Raw genomic sequence first — 17,217 nt, 5'->3', positions numbered from 1 at the left:
AGAGGAGAGATTCTTTGGGAATCAATTTTTTTTTTTAAAAAAAGAAAGTAGAAGATAGACTGATGTAGACTTTGCGCTGAGTAATTAAGTCCAGTAAAAAAGTGACGTGGGTGAAAATGCATTATAGGGCCAGAATTTTTTAAAAAAATAAAATTCTTTGATATTATAGCTGGGGAAATCCTGTTTAATACTATAATTACTTATGCCCATAATTATGCAAGTATTAGTCAAAAATCAGACTTCTGGCAAATTTATTGGAATAATATATGCCACGTATAATATTTTGATAATTTACAATAAAAATACCATTCTTATATAATATTATAAAATGCAACTTAATCAAAACCTCCCAACGGGCCACGGCCCACTCGTCTACAACAAGTATTTCTTTATTTTTAAAATCTTAGCAATCCATCACCTCCATTTTAAGTCAATTGCAATCATTCACTTAAATGGTTATCATTCTACCCTGAAAGAATTAACAACGTTGATACATCTCTCAGGAATTGCTACTCGAAGGAGCAACACCTGTCGAATCGGATACCGCCCGCACTTCCGTAAAAGCTGACGAGGAGCTGATGCTTAACCGCATCAAACTGACCGAAACCATATCCCGGACTTCAACGCATACAAACTTCTATATTCCGGATAACCTTCCACCGTCCACTTGCCGAGAGAAGCATATCCTATCCACCCACTCATAATCTTATCAGAAATGCAATATATATATTAAAAAAAAAAAAAAAAAAAAAACCAGATCTTCCACGAACGTCAGATCACGCGACCGCACATAACTCTCTATGCGCATTTGCCAAGGCTCATATTTTTATCGACATATAATATATATATATATATATATATATATATATATATATATATATATATATATATATATATATATATATATATTGTAATATGTTGTCGCCTTCTTCCAACGCCTCCCGTTCTCTGTTTAAAGTTTAAACTATTGGAAGCCAAAATCCCCTAACCTCCGGGGCGTCGTCACGCGCACGGTGCTGGGAGAAAGAACGAGCGTAATCCTCACCGTAGCCACGAGACCGAGCTCACGGCGGACCGGCCACGTGTCGTCGATGCTTCCTTCTTTCCGCGGATAGGCCTATCTCCTCTCCCCTTATTCTTATATATATATATATATAGAGAGAGAGAGAGAGAGAGAGAGCGAGCTTGAACAAGGTTCCAACATCTATCTCTTCTTCGCCGTGAGAGAGAGAGAGAGAGAGAGGAGGGATCGGTGAACGATGGATCACGCGGCGGACGCGCATCGGACGGATCTGATGACGATAACGCGGTACGTGCTGAACGAGCAGACGAAGCACCCGGAGTCGCGGGGGGATTTCACCATCCTTCTCAGCCACATCGTCCTCGGCTGCAAGTTCGTCTGCTCCGCCGTCAACAAGGTCTCTTTTTTTCTTCCTCTCCTTTTATTTTCGTCTTTTCTCTTTCGAAAATTTTTTTGACGAGAGAAATTGGGATTCTGTTATTTCTTTTTGCTTCAATGGTGATTGTATACGTATACTTGAAGTCGGCGATCGAAAGAGACGTTTTCAAGAAGAGTTGATTGAAATTTCCACTCAGTTGTTGAGTTGTATCTATTTTAATTTTTATGGTCGAATTCTGTAATAAAAGTTGTATCTATTTTGAGGAGATCGAATGGGGTGAGTAGGTTAAAATGAAGTAACGATGGAAAGAAGTAGATTTCAAAACAAGTAGGTTGCAGAAGACTTGAATTAGTTTTCGATCGAATTTTTATCTGGTTTTTGTTGCTAAATTTGATTGTCTCCAGGATCTTTATATCTTTATAGTTGATGATTTCGTTTCCTTCTGTCATCTGTTATTTTAACTTGTATTTTTATCATTCACTTGAACAGGCTGGCCTTGCTAAGCTCCTTGGACTTGCTGGAGATAAGAATGTCCAGGCAAGCTCTTGTTGAATTCGAGCTCAGTACTAAAACAAGAATATATTAAAAGACAAGAAGAAAAAGATTCAATGGACCAAAGGATATTATGATTACATATATTGAATTCAGGGTGAAGAGCAAAAGAAGCTGGATGTGCTTTCAAATGAAGTCTTTGTCAAAGCTTTGATAAGTAGTGGTCGTACGGTGAGTATTAAGAGATTTGAGTCATTTTCCTTTTTTTTTTTTTCTTATAAACATTTGAAATTATAGCATGTGATGCATACTTTATTATTTTGATTTCTCCTTTGCAGTGTATTCTTGTTTCAGAAGAGGATGAGGAGGCAACATTTGTGGATCCAGCACTTCGGGGAAAGTGTGTACTGATTGCCTCTGGTCTTGAGTGCTCTCTATTGGATTATCTGGACTCTTGCTAATAAAAAATTTTTGGATTATCCTTGATACTGCAGATATTGTGTTGTCTTTGATCCACTGGATGGTTCCTCTAACATAGACTGTGGGGTTTCAATTGGAACGGTATGATTAGTTGATTTGTTTGTTATGATCATATCACTAAAGTCCTAAAATTTTGATTGAAATCCTAAAAACATGTAAGTTATTGGAAAAGGCTAAATCCTTTCCAACAAATTACACTTGGTTCGTATAATAGCTAATGATTCGCCTTATTCAATGTTAAGGATGTTATGAGTTGTATCTTTATAATGTGAAGATTAATTCTCTCATTTGGTGGGCTCATCAAAGCAATCCATTTGTATGAAGAAAATAACTACTAAAAATAGGAAGGAATTATCGAAAATCCTGAATTGATTGAGCATGGAAGGTCTTTCCCCAGTCCTAAAACTTATGTTGCAAGATTTTTTGCTAACCTTTATACCAACAGAAAATATCATAATTGGTTCTCAATTAACATTTTGATTTTTATCCAGCTCTGAAAACAGTTTAGTATTTTCTTATTAATTTATTGCTACTGCTGCTTTTGTCTGCAGATTTTTGGGATTTACACGGTAAAGGATAAGAATGAAGTGACTATAAATGATGTATTGCAACCAGGGAAGAATATGGTAGCAGCTGGTTATTGCATGTACGGAAGTTCTTGCACGGTAAACTGATCCTCGCATTTCTTGTGAATCTCTCTTTTTTCTTGGAATAATTTAGCACATCCATGATATCTGTAACATTATTAAACATGGATTTTGATTATTTTTCTACTTCAAAACTAGTTTCTTCAGAGGAAAATGACTAGTTCAGCTTATACTTGGCCATTCTTTTGTGTATATATTCACTAGTCTGAATCATCCTCTTTGATGCTGTTTGCCCTGCTTCCAATGTCTAATAACCTCCAAGTTTTTACATTGCAGCTTGTATTGAGCACTGGAAGTGATGTCAATGGTTTCACACTAGATCCATCTCTTGGAGAGTTCATACTGACTCATCCAAACATAAAGGTATGAGTTGTTCAGGTGGTAATAAGATTCTTAGATCTTGCTTTCGGAACAGCCACCTCATTGGCCAAGCTATTTGCTCACTCGTTTACTGTAAACCTATGATGACATTTTTATCTGTGTAATGTTTCTAGCAATCTATGATCTAGTGTATGCATGCTATGCTAATTGTGCTACCACATAGAGCATGCTTATGTTAGTCCTAAGCAAGCATCTTTTTTTTTTTCTGCCATGATATATCATCATAGTCATGTCGTATCTCTTTGTTAATGTAGATACCAAGGAAAGGCAAAATATATTCAGTGAATGAAGGAAATGCCAAAAACTGGGATGGACCTACAGCAAAGTATGTGTGATTCAACCTGTTAAATTTAATTCATTAGATATTTGTTGCTGAATTTCTTATCATTCTTTAATTTATAGGTTTGTGGAGAAATGCAAATTTCCTGAGGATGGTTCCTCGCCAAAGTCCCTGAGATATATTGGAAGGTATCTGGAAGATTTGCCAAACTTACTATTCGTAACTTGAGTTACCCTTATTTTGATCTGAGCTACTTCATTTTTTATGCATTCCCTTGGTAATGGAATAAAAACCTTGTTGTTATTTTACTGTGATAGACATCAGAAAATCAAGTTCTAATGAAGATTCTAGAATTTCTCTTTACATAAAGTTTCATTTCTTTTTGTTTTCCATATTATATTTAGTAACTATTAACAACTGTTTTGACCCGAGCATTAGCTTAGTGGGTGTTATCCCTCAAGATTTCACTCTAGCCTCACACACACACAAACACACACACACACACACACACACAGAGCTTGTTCACTTGGTTGGCACCCCTCTCCTTAAGGGTTGCCCTTGGAAGAGGTCCATGGTTCAAACACTTAAGGCAGCATATTACCATTGTACTGCTAAATGGAAAGGAAATGAGAAAGGAGAAGAAAACAAGATCTGGTATCCATGAATTGTATGATAGGTAGTTATCAGTTTACAATATTTACAATACCCATAGTTTGGTTTAGTATATTAACAAAATTTTCTTTAAATTTCTCGTAGATGGGTCTAAGATCATGGTTTGATCTCAATTTTATTGCAGAAATATAATATTTAATATGCACCTAGCAAAAGCAAATTGATCATTTTCTTAATTTTTTATGTATGCCTTAAATTTGAATCAGATATTCTAATAGTTAATTATGTCTCACTAAAAAGAAAAGCTGCTTTTCCATTTTTTTTGTTTCATGAATGGTTCCTCAATGGTCTGCAGCATGGTTGCTGATGTCCATCGTACTCTTCTATATGGAGGCATCTTTTTGTACCCTGCAGATAAGAAGAGTCCAAACGGAAAACTACGGTATGTTTTCAGGCTAGAATTCTTCCATATCCATTCATGTCTAGTGATTATGCCTCACACCCATCCACAGAAACAATTATATCAGTTTCCAAAGATATGTTGCTGATTGTTGCATCTTATATAACAGTGTGCTCTATGAAGTGTTCCCCATGTCATTTTTGATGGAGCAAGCTGGTGGTCAAGCTTTCACAGGAAAGCAGCGGGTATGAAGAATTTGCTTCCTCTCTATTTTCTTTTGATATCTAACATAATGCCCTGCTATTAACTGAATCATTCTATTTTTTGACCCATATAAGGATAGGTATGGACTGTCTCTGATGATCAAATAATGCTTAGTTTTGGGCCTGCCATAATGTTTTGCATTTCATCAATGTTAGAGTAATTGTGGATTATGTTTTGCATTTCATCAATGTTAGAGTAATTGTGGATTTCATGTCAATATTGATTCACATTTTTCCTATTGGATAATGCCCTCATTTTGCTCATTGTATCGGTACCTTGTCAGGCTAGGACAAGTTTTATGGCTGTTTGTTACATTTGTAGTTCTGTTTGTTACATTTGTAGTTCTGTTTCAGCTTCCTGCAGATGTGTTGTTATTTTCACCATACAAAAATCATGTTTCATTCTATTTTGCAGTAATTCACATGTTCCCTTTTGTAAGTAAGAAATCAAGCCTTTTTCATTGAAAATAAATTTAGAGAGTTGTGGAGAGCAAGCATTCACAAAACATGCAAGCAAGAGATGGAGAGACAACGCTTTTAAGTTGTAACAACTTTTTTGTTTTGAGAAAAAAAAAAAAAGAAGTGCTTTTAGTTTTGACCAATGTAAGGAATGGCATTGTATGTCTCCAATAATCAAATAATGCTTAGTTTTGGGTCTGCCATAATGTTTTGCATTTCGGTAATATTATAGTTGTGGATTTCATGTCAATATTGATTCACATTTTTCCTGTTGGATAATGCTCTCATTTTGCTCATTGTATTCGTACATTGTCAGGCTAGGACAAGTTTTATTGCCATTTGTTACATTTGTAGTTCTTATTCAGCTTAGTGCAGATCATTAGCTCAGCCCTGGTCAGCTAACTTCACATCATGATTTGTGCAGGCCCTTGACTTGGTTCCGACCGAGATTCATCAGAGGTCTCCAATATTTCTCGGCAGCTATGATGAGGTTGAGGAAATCAAATCACTCTATGCTGCTGAAGAGAGCAAAGCCTGATGTAGAGATACTTCCTTGCTTACATCTCAAATTCCCCCAATCTTCTGTTTTGTTATCATAACCAACTATCATGTTCATCATAAGGCAAGGCATGATACTTTTCAAAGGACATGTATAACAATCCTAATAATTTAATCAATTCAGTGAAAACTTTTGTTTCTTTTTCCTTTGAAACCTGCATTTGTTTATCTGACCCACTTAATTATACTCTATACATCCTACAACCTGTCCATTTTGCAGCAAGTTTTTCATCCTCCTATGCTGTCTTCTCAAAACGCTAAAAATTGCTAGCTACTCACAATTCTCGTGCCTGGCTAATTTAACAGACCTATTAAGTTTGAAACAGGGAGTGTACAATCAGACAGTAACTTGCTATATGAACATTCATTCTTTACAGCTCTCTAACATTATCTCAGAACCTTCTAACCTCCAGAATATTAGACAAGGCCATGAATATGGTTGTGATGTTGAAAATGACAAGCATTTCCCTCCTATGATTCCTTTTTCGATGAAAATCCCTAGTCTGTACCATAAGCTCTTGTTTACCTGTGCATTCTATTTGGGCTGAGATTGAAGGGATCATCTCTCTGTCTACTATACTGTTTTGCCTGTTGGCACCACTCTGGAAAATGTAACTCTGCTGCTTATCATTCCAAATTACTTCAGAAAGCTCCAGTGCACAATGAGACAAGGTAGTAGTCCAAGATGTAGCTTGCCACTGCATTAGCCTCTCTAAACACGCGGGGACTCAGAAGTTGCTGACTGCAAGATCCCAAACATCATTCAAAAAGGGATGGTAGAAAATATCAGAAAAGGGCAACTCTTTTAATCACCCTCAAACCATATATAAGTAGGAGCAAACATAACTGTGGTGAAGTTATGGCCAGCCAAAGCAGCAAGGAGCACTAGAAGCTGAAACTGAGGTAAGATGAATAGTTGTTGCTGCTAGCATCTACACATGAACATGATCATCTTGCACTAAAAAACCTAGCAGCTGTTCTCTCTCAATTGAAGTTCAGCAACTTGTCTATATTAATCTTTGTTACCCAGGTTGGACTGTCTCTAGCCGGTGTTTTTGTTTGGTTTTGTACCTATTTCTTTTCTTCTCCACCTTTTGTATCATTTCACCCTCTTGATGAGATGCTGGTGACATTGGTCATCATTTCGAGATGCCGGTGACATTGGTCATCATTGCTCAAAGAAGAACAAGAACATCATCCCTTGCCTTGGTATTTAGACTAACTTATCGCCTCTTGTGCCTTATCCTACTGATATTCTGTAAAAGAATCCTCAGTCATCTTCTAAACGGTGCTTTCACAGTTTAATTTGTTATGATGCTAGCCAGCATATTCCTTCTAAAAAAGGGACCTGTACTATTTTAGCTAAAAAGAGTGTGGGCAGGATATGGTCTCCAACAGGAAGTGGTTTAAAGTTGCTTGAGAGACCTATCTTCTTATCCATTCCCACACATAAATCCTACCCAAAAGGCTCAGTGATAAGCACCAAAACAAATAATACCAAAACAAATAATACATGATGTAGCATATAAAAAATAATAACAAAAACAATAAGAAGATGAAAGAGAATTAGAGATTAATCAGAACAGCAATCTTTGAACTGAAAAATAAATCATGTTATTTCGTTTGAATATGCTTTAAACATATGTAGGATGGAGAAAATTACTCATTTTTTAAATATCATAATTCGTAACTAATATGGCAGGTGTTCTCTGCCCTTCCCTTGATGGTTGGAAGAACAGACTATAGAATTTTTTTCTGGAAAGAAAGAAAGAAAAACAGCCCTGGGTTTTTCTGGAAAGAAAGAAAGAAAAACAGCCCTGGTAGTCTACCGTCTCCAGCTCGCCACAGCACCAGAGTAGTCCATCATGCCTTACCTTTTTGGTAGGAATATCCATCAGGCCTTTCAATTTGTTTTCTTTTGATGAATACTTGCCAGCATATTAATGCTTAACAATGACATTTAACAAATGGATAATGTTCAGCACTGCATTTACCAGAATCTTATAGACTTGTAGTTGGAAGCAACTTGCATGGCGTACTGGATGGCATCATCGGCCATATCCGCAGGCAAGAACTCGTTGACCGCAACTTCCTTGTTCTCATTTTTCTAATCTGCATAATTTATCCAGGAATCCAGGATTTATTTTCGACTCGATGCAATATTTATTTTATGGAATTAAGCTCTATAAATGTGTATCATGACAGGATACAATCTTCAAAGAAACACCGGATCTCAGCGAGATGATGAGGATCATCAATGCAGACTGCAATAATTTTATCATCTCTCTCCCCTTTCCACAAAACCAATAGGCATGTCACTTTGATTACAGTTGGAAAGTCTCACACTACTCTGTACCCAAAGTAGTACTTGATCAATCAAATGGCTCTGGCTTGAAGGAAGCAACCAGAAAGAACTGGTTCCTGTTGAAGAATTGGTTTCACAAATATTTAATAGCAATCATCAATACACTTTTGTACTAACCACTGGAACGCAATTACCTATGATCAGTGGTATATAAGAATCAACTAAGATTAGGAAATAAATAGTATATAAGATAAGAAGAAACATTTTGTCCTATAGAAAAATCAAAACTGGTAAACTAAGAATGGATAGCATCTGCAATTGACTTCCTAGCACTCCATGGAGCATGTGGTTTTGAGTGTTAGGGGATTTCAAGCAGCTATCAGAGAGCTTGGAGAAAATGGTGGTAACTCTCCTCTGTACAGAGGCAGTCCTGGGTTTGAATCCTATGGAGGAGTATTGCAGATCAAGTTCTGATAGGAAAATTTGTGACATGATGCTCAAAGAATGAAGAATCATGAAGCTTTTGGGTTTAGTACTTGCGGTTTTTAGGACCTTGGGCCCAAGGTAGTTTAGTGAACCTTGTATCCATCCTTTAATGTTTAACCAAAAGAAGAAAGACAAGAAAAGAAAAAAGAAAAAAAATTCAAGTCACCTGTATGAAGACCAAAGCATCCATTGGGTCATTATCTTTGCAGAGTGCGCGTGGAATGAAACAATAATTATGAGGATATACCACCAAAGAATAGAAGACTGGATCGACATGGGATCATGTCCAACAACAGTATAATATCAACAAAAAGAAATGAATAAAGGAAAATAAATAGATTGAAGCATCATGATCTCCTTGAAAACAGGATCATTGATTAAAGACATCCCAGCAATTTGAATAAATCTAATCTTCTGTAAGATCCCTTTTCCAAAAATTGATTTAGATGCTAGTATGGTCCTGCATATGTTGAGATAATTAATGCCTACAAACCTTGATCAGACCGCTTTTCTTGTCAGACAAATCCCCTTTCCCAGGCTAAGCCAAGATATGATCATTCTAGCTCTTCCTTTGAAGTAGACTCCAGCCCCATCAACCTTTCCCCAGGTCACTCAAAGAAGGCCACCTGGAGGGAGGCCGATCTTGATTGCAAGATCAAGGAAAGTAATGACAAGATTGAGGCATCGAGAGGAAAGGATGTCATAGGAAGTGCTGATCAGGAGATAATAAGCAAACCTCCTTTCAACTGAGGATTCAAGTCTCCACAGGACATCTCGTGGGACATCAGAATGGATTACCATCACTGTATTAGGACATGACCATACTGCTATCATCCTAATATTCTGATCGGCAAATCTTGGGACATCCATAATTTCAATTGTCCGGATATGGTGAGATTGTGATGCGTCCCATTCAATGAGAAAATTGATATAGTCCTATTCTATGAGATTTAAAACTTTATTTCAACGAAGAAATTATGAAGAAGCTTTTGCCGAAAAAGCTTAAAATGCCTTAATTCGAACTCTATAATGGTACTTTGAATCCAATGGATCACTTGCAAAACTTCAAATGTCTCAAATCACTGCAAGAGGCTATTGACACAACAATATGCCGAATTTAACTCTATTTATAGTATGTGTCAATGTATGTGGTGTGCTTGCTGCATGCATCTTAAGCTCGCCTCACCTTCTTCTTTTCTATTTATAGAATCTCGCTCAAGTCTTTTCATTGGACTAAGAGGGAGATAAGAAGGTAAGGAGTCAACGTAGGTCTAGTGGGGTGGGGGGTTGAGATTGGGAGGTGAGGAGACAAAACAATGAGTGGCCTGGTAGGGTGAGGGGTTGAGTTGAGAAGCACTAACCTTAGTCACTGTCGCTTTTTTTTTTATTTATTTTATTATTATTTTTTTTATCAACTAATAAACTAGGCCATGCTAAGCAATGTCAAGGTTAACGCCTTAAGAGATATATAATATATTATATTCTATAATTGAGCTCGAGCCAGGCTTGACTTAGGTCAATGTGAACACGAGCTGGGTCTATTTAAAGGATGGGATCAAATTTGAGGCCCAACCTTCCCTGCCAAGCTTAAAAACTAAGTTTAGACCCATCCAAAACTTGCTAGACTTGGATGGGCCAGGCAGGCTGCCGGGTATTTGAATAGGTCTAGTGACAAGGGGCTGTAGCAGCTCCAGGTTTCATGATAGCATATTGATGGCATTATGATACAGAGAGGAGAGAAAGGGAACAAAAATCATATGGGGCAAGCAATATGGAATGGGACTCTTTTTACGCCATTTTTTTTTTTCTCACATCTTAGCAAAAGTTAAATATGGATGAAAAGATTTCTACTAAAGAAATCCATCAATTCCATAAATTAAAATAAAAATAAAAAAGAAAAAAAAATTGCATGCACCAAGAGAGACTCTTCTTAAGGAAAGACGATCTACATTCTTTTTCTTTCTCATCAAGCCTCTTCATCTATCCTCTTTTTCATCGAGCTATCTCTCCTATCCATGAGATCTTTTTTCTCCTCTTGAGTCTCTTTGCTCCTTCTCCAACAACTTAATTGATTTACTTGGAGGTATATATTAAGATATTAGATGACGATATTGCTAGGCATGTATTAACTGACCATATATCATATACTAGCGAGTACCATATTGTAAAAACTATATATTGATTTACTTGTAGGTATGTATTATGTCACTATTAGGTATGTATTAAAGAAGCTTATAGGATATATCAGAAAGCAGATGAGTGTCTATCACTTAATCATGTACTATGAATTGGCAAACATCGTATTCTAAAAACTATATATCGATTTATTTGAAAATATATATCATGATGTTTGATGACCATTTTGCTAGACATGTATCATCTCACCATATAGTATGCACTGATGAATCTATATTTTAGAAACTATATATCTATTTATTTATAGGTATGTATTGGGTTGCTATTGAGTGTATATCAAAGAAGTATATAATATATATTAGAAAGCTAATGAATGTATATCACTTTGCCACATACTATATGCCAGTGAACACTGTGTTTTAAAAACTATATATCGATTTATCTAAATATGTATATTGAGATGTTGGATAATTATTTTGGTGGATATATATTATATGACTATGTAATATCTAAGAGTGAATATCATATTTTAGAAACTATGTATTGATTTATCTGTAAGTATGTATTAGGTTGCTACTAGGTGCATATCAAAGAAGCTTACAGTATGTATCAAGAAACCAACAAATATATTTTATTTGATCATATATTATATACTGATGAACACCATAATTTGAAAATTGTGTATCAATTCACCGATACCTTTGTACTCATAGAAAGTGAATGACTTGGAGATGAGAAAGGCTTGACAAAGAAGAAAGAGGATGCGGATGTTTCTCTTACATATAATTTTTTTCTTATGGAATTAATAAAAAAAATTTTATGCTTATTTGATTTTTAAATTTTTTCTTTAAAATAAAAAAATAGCATAAAAACACTCCTACTCCATGTGATACTCTATAGTGCCTACCCCATATGAGTTTTATTTCGGAGAAATTTTTTGTGCATCGCCTGCGGTGTAGAAAATTTGATGTGAAGCGTACTACTTCATCTTATTGGACCATGTAGTCATCGCTTTCTAATGCATATTTAATATTCATAATTTTATTTTTTCATTTGAAATTTAGAATGATGAAAATCTTTTCTTAAAAATTATGATATCCCTTCTTAGAAATTATGATATCTTTTCATAAAAAATTATGACACTCCTTTTTTTTTCAAAAAAATTATGACATTTTTTCACAGAATTATGATATCCGTTCATAAAAATTATGACACCCCTTCTTTATAGAATTATTACACCCTTTCATAAAAATTATGACATCCCTTCACAAAAATTATGATATCCCTTCATAAAAATTATGGTACTTCTCTTTCAGATATCACAATTTTTATGAAAAAGTATCATAATTTTTAAGAAAAGATGTCATAATTTTGTTCAAAAGAAAGGATGCCATAATTTTTATGAAGATGCGTCATAATTTTTGTGAAAAGATGTTATAACTAAAGAACAGAGATATTTTTATCATATAAAATTTTTAAATAAAAAAAATGATCTATATATATTAAATATATATTAAAAAATAATAATTATATAGGTTAATTGAATAAAATAATGTTTAAATTTTCTGCACCGGATGCAGTGCACAGAGAATTTCTGTTTCGTTAAGAGAAAAAAAAAAGAGGGGATAGGCCGTGTTTTGCGGAGGGAATTGGCCGGATGGACGCTACCCACGAACCAGTTTGTATCTATCGTGCCAAAAAAGGATTCTTCTTCTTTCGCCTGAAACCACCGTTGGATCACCGACCACGCAGAGCGAGCAGCAGGTGATCCAACGGTGGCTTCGCGCGGCAGGTGATCCAACAGTGGATTCGCGCGAAGGAATGAGAATCCTTCTTTCGCGCGAAAGATACCCCCCGTCCCCGCAACCGAAACCACCTCCCTCCATAGATCCGGATTCAACGGCTGAAAATAAGGAATCAATAGGCCGCTTACACGTGGCACGGAGCCGTGGCCCCGTGCGCCGCTCGTGATCTCTCAGGTAAGAGAAGGGGAACGAGTCGCACGGGCTCCCTCGGCCTCGGGTTATCTCCTTCTTATATCCCTTTCTTCGCTCTTCCCTCGCTTCCTCCTCCTCCCCATTCCCTCCTCTCAAGGTACGTTCGTTTCTTGCTTCCCTTTCCTCTCTTCTCCATCTCTGGTTTCATAATTCTATGGCCATCTCTTTGCATAACTTCGTTTTCTTACAAGCTATTCTCGTAGCAATGGACTCACCGCTGTTCTTTCTTCTGTCTTTCTTTGTTAAAAATAGTGTTTGAATGATTTTTTTTTGTTTGTGATATCTCTAATTTGTTACATGATGGTAACATAGATATTTTGATCTTTCCATTGCATATACTTTTATGTTTTTTGTGATCCTAATGAGTCCATGTGTATATATGTTTCACATAGATATTGTTATATAGATATGCATAGAATTATTTAGAAGAAAAGAGTGCAGTTTATGCTTTGCATGTGAAGTTTAGTGGTATATATGGGCATTAGATACACGTTTTATTCTAACAACTTGCTGTACGATTGGTTTAATTTGCTTGTTTAGCCAATTATTTGGACATTAGATGCTCTGAATTTGACTGGGGATAGTGGCATTGCCATCGTACTTTTTCACAAAAAAAAAAAAAAAAAAAACTTTGCTTGCAGTACTGCAGGCGGTTTAAACAATATTCTCCTAGCAGGCATCTTTAATTTGTTTGAGAATAACTGTTTCCCTAGTTGTAGTAGCATTGCTTCACTTATGCAAGGTAAGCAGATCATGTCATAATGTTTCAAGGATGCAAGTTATCTGTATACACTACATTGTGTTTGAGGGGGAAAAAAATGCTTTCACTAATGCTTAGAATGGTGTGATTTGCCGCTCTTCTTTTTAATGTTGTAATTGCTCTACTAATTTAGCGTTGTCTTGTGCTAAAATTATTTATTTTTTTTCTAAGAGAGAGTATAAAAATTCAAAGTTAGATGTTGAAAGAGTAGAACAAGTGCAAGGCTTCACATAGTGGCACTGCAGAAGTAATCACCAAAAGAAATTGGGTGCCCAACCTTGAAAACAAGCCACGATTTGTGCTGAAACTCTCCGCAGGTCAGTTGCTAGTGAACCAATCTTTCTCCAATTGATATCTGTAAAAAAGCAAGGAAGAAAAATTTGTAAGGTTGTTTTAGTCGGCGGATTCCTCCTTTTGCTCCTCAGCCTACGGGGTATTAGCAACCGTTTCCAGTTGTTGTTCCCCTCCCAAGGGCAGGTTCTTACGCGTTACTCACCCATCCGCCACTGGAAACACCACTTCCCGTCCGACTTGCATGTGTTAAGCATGCCGCCAGCGTTCATCCTGAGCCAGGATCGAACTCTCCATGAGATTCATAGTTGCATTACTTTACTTATAGCTTCTTTGTTCGTAGACAAAGCTGATTCGGAATTGTCTTTCATTCCAAGGCATAACTTGTATCCATGCGCTTCATCCCTACCACTATAGTCATATTACATATTTTTCTTTTTAAAGTTCATAAATTGTCGAAACCTGGTTATAAGACCATTTCTAATCACTTATAAGGCTCAAAACAAGAACCTAATGAGAAATCAAATAGATGACTACCATGAATAGCTATCTGCATTCTTAAATCTATGGATCTCCTATTTTTGCCTTTCCTAGTTTCTAGATCATGTGCCACTGGAAGCAAAGCTAAATAACCTTTCACCCTTGGTGGGGTTTAGCAGAAGCTAATCTTTCACTTATAAAGGCAAACCGATTGAGGGAAAAGGAATTATACTTCTTTGTGGAGTTCAATGCCAAGGTGGACCCTAGGGATAATTATATGCACTCAATTCATCTAATCTGCCTACAGTCTCTGATGGCACTGACAAACTCATTATTGGACTAAGAGACCAAATAAGTCCTTCAACTATGAGACAAGATTATGAGAATGTATATTGATTTCTGCTTTTCATCCCTTGATGTATTCAAAAAACCTTTGGCCAAAGAAGCACAGAAACTCTGCATTCCAGACATTACATTCTTCAATTCATCCTGTGCAAAACTCCTCCTAGTCTGTAGCCTCTGGGATACATTTCAGCAATGGCACTATTTATTTAGCTTATACATATTTGCACATGGATACACTGGGTGTCACTAACTCTAGTTGCCTGAGTTCTCAGATCTCCTGATTCTGAATAGTAAATCCTTTTTAAACATGTCATCTGTGATCATCTTCATGCATGCTTGTTGCTTTTCCTAAATTGAGCATGATGATGTTTAGCCATTTTATTTGCAAGACCAAGAACAAAGTCACCCTTGGTTCTGCTTAATATTTTATCTATAATGAGTTTCAATTTTCGACTCCTATATCATCTTCTTGTCTTGACTACCTTTACATGGTACCTTTAGATTGCAGGCTTCTATCATGTTTTTAGAGATACTGCAAAATTGTGCTCTTTATATAAGATGTCTTGCTTACATGCTATTCTTACTTCACTTCCATGAAAAAACATTCACAAAATCATGGGCTTGTTAATATGAGAAAATCAAACTTTCATATTTTAACATTTGCTTCACCACTCTCAACTAACCTGACCAATTGGCATTGCACTTATTTTTGAGAATAATTAATTTTTCCATTGCTCATCTTAACTCATGCAGATGGACACATTCCTCTTCACTTCAGAGTCGGTCAATGAAGGCCACCCTGACAAAATCTGCGACCAAGTCTCAGATGCCATACTTGATGCATGCCTAGAGCAGGATCCTGAGAGCAAGGTAGCTTGCGAGACTTGCACCAAGACCAATATGGTCATGGTATTTGGTGAGATCACCACCAAGGCCAAGGTTGACTATGAAAAGATCGTCCGTGACACCTGTCGAGGCATTGGCTTCATCTCTGCAGAGGTTGGCCTCGACGCTGACCGTTGCAATGTTCTTGTCAACATCGAGGAGCAGAGCCCTGACATAGCTCAAGGAGTCCATGGTCACCTCACAAAGAAGCCTGAGGAGATTGGTGCTGGGGACCAAGGCCACATGTTTGGCTATGCCACAGATGAGACCCCGGAGCTGATGCCACTGACCCATGTCCTTGCAACCAAGCTCGGTGCCAGGCTCACAGAGGTTCGCAAGAATGGGACATGCCAATGGGTGAGGCCTGATGGCAAGACTCAGGTAACTGTGGAGTATCAAAATGAAGGTGGAGCCATGGTCCCCATCCGTGTCCACACTGTGCTCATCTCAACCCAACATGATGAGTCTGTCACCAATGAACAGATAGCAAAGGACTTGAAGGAGCATGTAATCAAACCAGTCATCCCTTCCAAGTACCTTGATGATAGGACCATCTTCCACCTGAACCCATCGGGCCGTTTCGTGATCGGTGGGCCTCACGGGGATGCCGGACTGACCGGCCGAAAGATCATCATCGACACGTATGGTGGCTGGGGCGCCCATGGTGGTGGTGCATTCTCTGGAAAGGATCCAACTAAGGTGGACCGCAGTGGTGCATATATTGCAAGGCAGGCAGCTAAGAGTGTGGTAGCTTCTGGGCTTGCACGCAGGTGCATTGTCCAGATTTCTTATGCAATTGGTGTGCCCGAGCCACTTTCAGTGTTTGTGGATACATACAAGACAGGGAAGATACCTGACAAACAGATACTGACTTTGGTCAAGGAGAATTTTGATTTCAGACCAGGCATGATTGCTATCAACTTAGATTTGAAGAGAGGAGGAAACTTTAGGTACCAAAAGACTGCAGCTTATGGGCATTTCGGCCGTGATGATCCTGATTTCACATGGGAGAAAGCTAAGATTCTGAAGTGGGACAAAGCTTGATTGAGTTGCTGAACAAGTAGCTGCTGGGTGAGAGAGATTTATTCTTCTTGGTTTTATGGTAGTTTCTTGAGGTTTTGGGGAGTAACAGTCGGCAGAGATGCTTGGAATTGACATAGTTATTATGTTTTTCTCTTTTTATTTATAATTCTTTCCTTTTGGTATTTGTCACCTGGATGCAGGTTTTCTTGCTGGTTTTGTTGGTTAAGGTTCATGTTATGGCCCTTGTTATTCTGGTACTTCTAAGGCTTTGAGAGTAACATTTTATATTCTCTGGATGAGTGTTATTTTTTATTTTTTTTTCTTAAAATCTTTTCTTATGGTTTAATGGGGCTGGATATGGCTTCTGGTTGGTCAACTTAAGGATCATCTTATGAGCACTAACTTCTTGACAGATATCGGTTCTAAACTTCTGATATATATAGTTAGAACTGTCGTTTTCTAAACACTAGTCACGTGCCCGCGCTTTGCAGCGGATATATGTTAAATATAGTAAAAGTATGTTTGATATTATATATT

General features: G+C 37.1%; 2 protein-coding genes across 14 annotated transcripts; both read left to right on the top strand.

Moving 5' to 3' along the window:
- The first annotated feature begins 1,024 nt into the window (after positions 1-1,024).
- On the top strand, positions 1,025-8,453 carry LOC105038009 (fructose-1,6-bisphosphatase, cytosolic). Of its 12 annotated transcripts, none has more exons than XR_012138127.1 (16): positions 1,025-1,418; positions 1,890-1,937; positions 2,049-2,123; positions 2,231-2,292; positions 2,387-2,453; positions 2,924-3,037; positions 3,296-3,382; positions 3,655-3,725; positions 3,803-3,868; positions 4,648-4,734; positions 4,862-4,937; positions 5,839-5,953; positions 7,712-7,757; positions 7,794-7,853; positions 7,980-8,039; positions 8,178-8,453. XR_012138127.1 is itself a non-coding variant. In XM_073250930.1 (13 exons), exons 1-12 carry the CDS (start codon positions 1,260-1,262, stop codon positions 5,950-5,952), a joined length of 1,026 nt encoding a protein of 341 aa, XP_073107031.1. In that variant the 5' UTR covers positions 1,025-1,259; the 3' UTR covers position 5,953; positions 6,619-7,734. The 12 variants fall into 12 exon arrangements, 2 of the variants coding, with proteins under 2 accessions (XP_073107031.1, XP_010911973.1); XR_012138126.1 differs by having other exon boundaries at positions 7,970-8,039; XR_012138125.1 differs by having other exon boundaries at positions 7,955-8,039.
- A 3,979-nt stretch (positions 8,454-12,432) lies between these two features.
- LOC105038010 (S-adenosylmethionine synthase 3) lies at positions 12,433-16,976 on the top strand. 2 transcript variants are annotated; one of them, XM_010913673.4, is made up of 3 exons: positions 12,434-12,993; positions 13,828-13,973; positions 15,526-16,976. In XM_010913673.4, exon 3 carries the CDS (start codon positions 15,526-15,528, stop codon positions 16,699-16,701), a length of 1,176 nt encoding a protein of 391 aa, XP_010911975.1. In that variant the 5' UTR covers positions 12,434-12,993; positions 13,828-13,973; the 3' UTR covers positions 16,702-16,976. The 2 variants fall into 2 exon arrangements, with proteins under 2 accessions (XP_010911974.1, XP_010911975.1); XM_010913672.4 differs by lacking the exon at positions 13,828-13,973 and having other exon boundaries at positions 12,433-12,993.
- The last annotated feature ends 241 nt before the right edge of the window (positions 16,977-17,217 follow it).

This window comes from Elaeis guineensis, chromosome 1 (genome assembly GCF_000442705.2).
Source record: "Elaeis guineensis isolate ETL-2024a chromosome 1, EG11, whole genome shotgun sequence".
Classification (NCBI taxonomy): domain Eukaryota; kingdom Viridiplantae; phylum Streptophyta; class Magnoliopsida; order Arecales; family Arecaceae; genus Elaeis; species Elaeis guineensis.
The sequence above is the reverse complement of the archived record's forward strand: the minus strand, read 5'-3'. Positions and strand labels throughout refer to the sequence as shown.

Excerpts from the sequence above, each read along its gene's own strand:
- LOC105038010 (XM_010913672.4), top strand. The coding sequence starts at position 15,526 with ATGGACACATTCCTCTTCACTTCAGAGTCGGTCAATGAAGGCCACCCT.
- LOC105038009 (XM_073250930.1), top strand. The coding sequence starts at position 1,260 with ATGGATCACGCGGCGGACGCGCATCGGACGGATCTGATGACGATAACG. Across the intron at positions 2,124-2,230 it reads TGATAAGTAGTGGTCGTACG|TGTATTCTTGTTTCAGAAGA; the intron begins GTGAGTATTAAG and ends TCTCCTTTGCAG. Across the intron at positions 3,383-3,654 it reads TGACTCATCCAAACATAAAG|ATACCAAGGAAAGGCAAAAT; the intron begins GTATGAGTTGTT and ends TTGTTAATGTAG.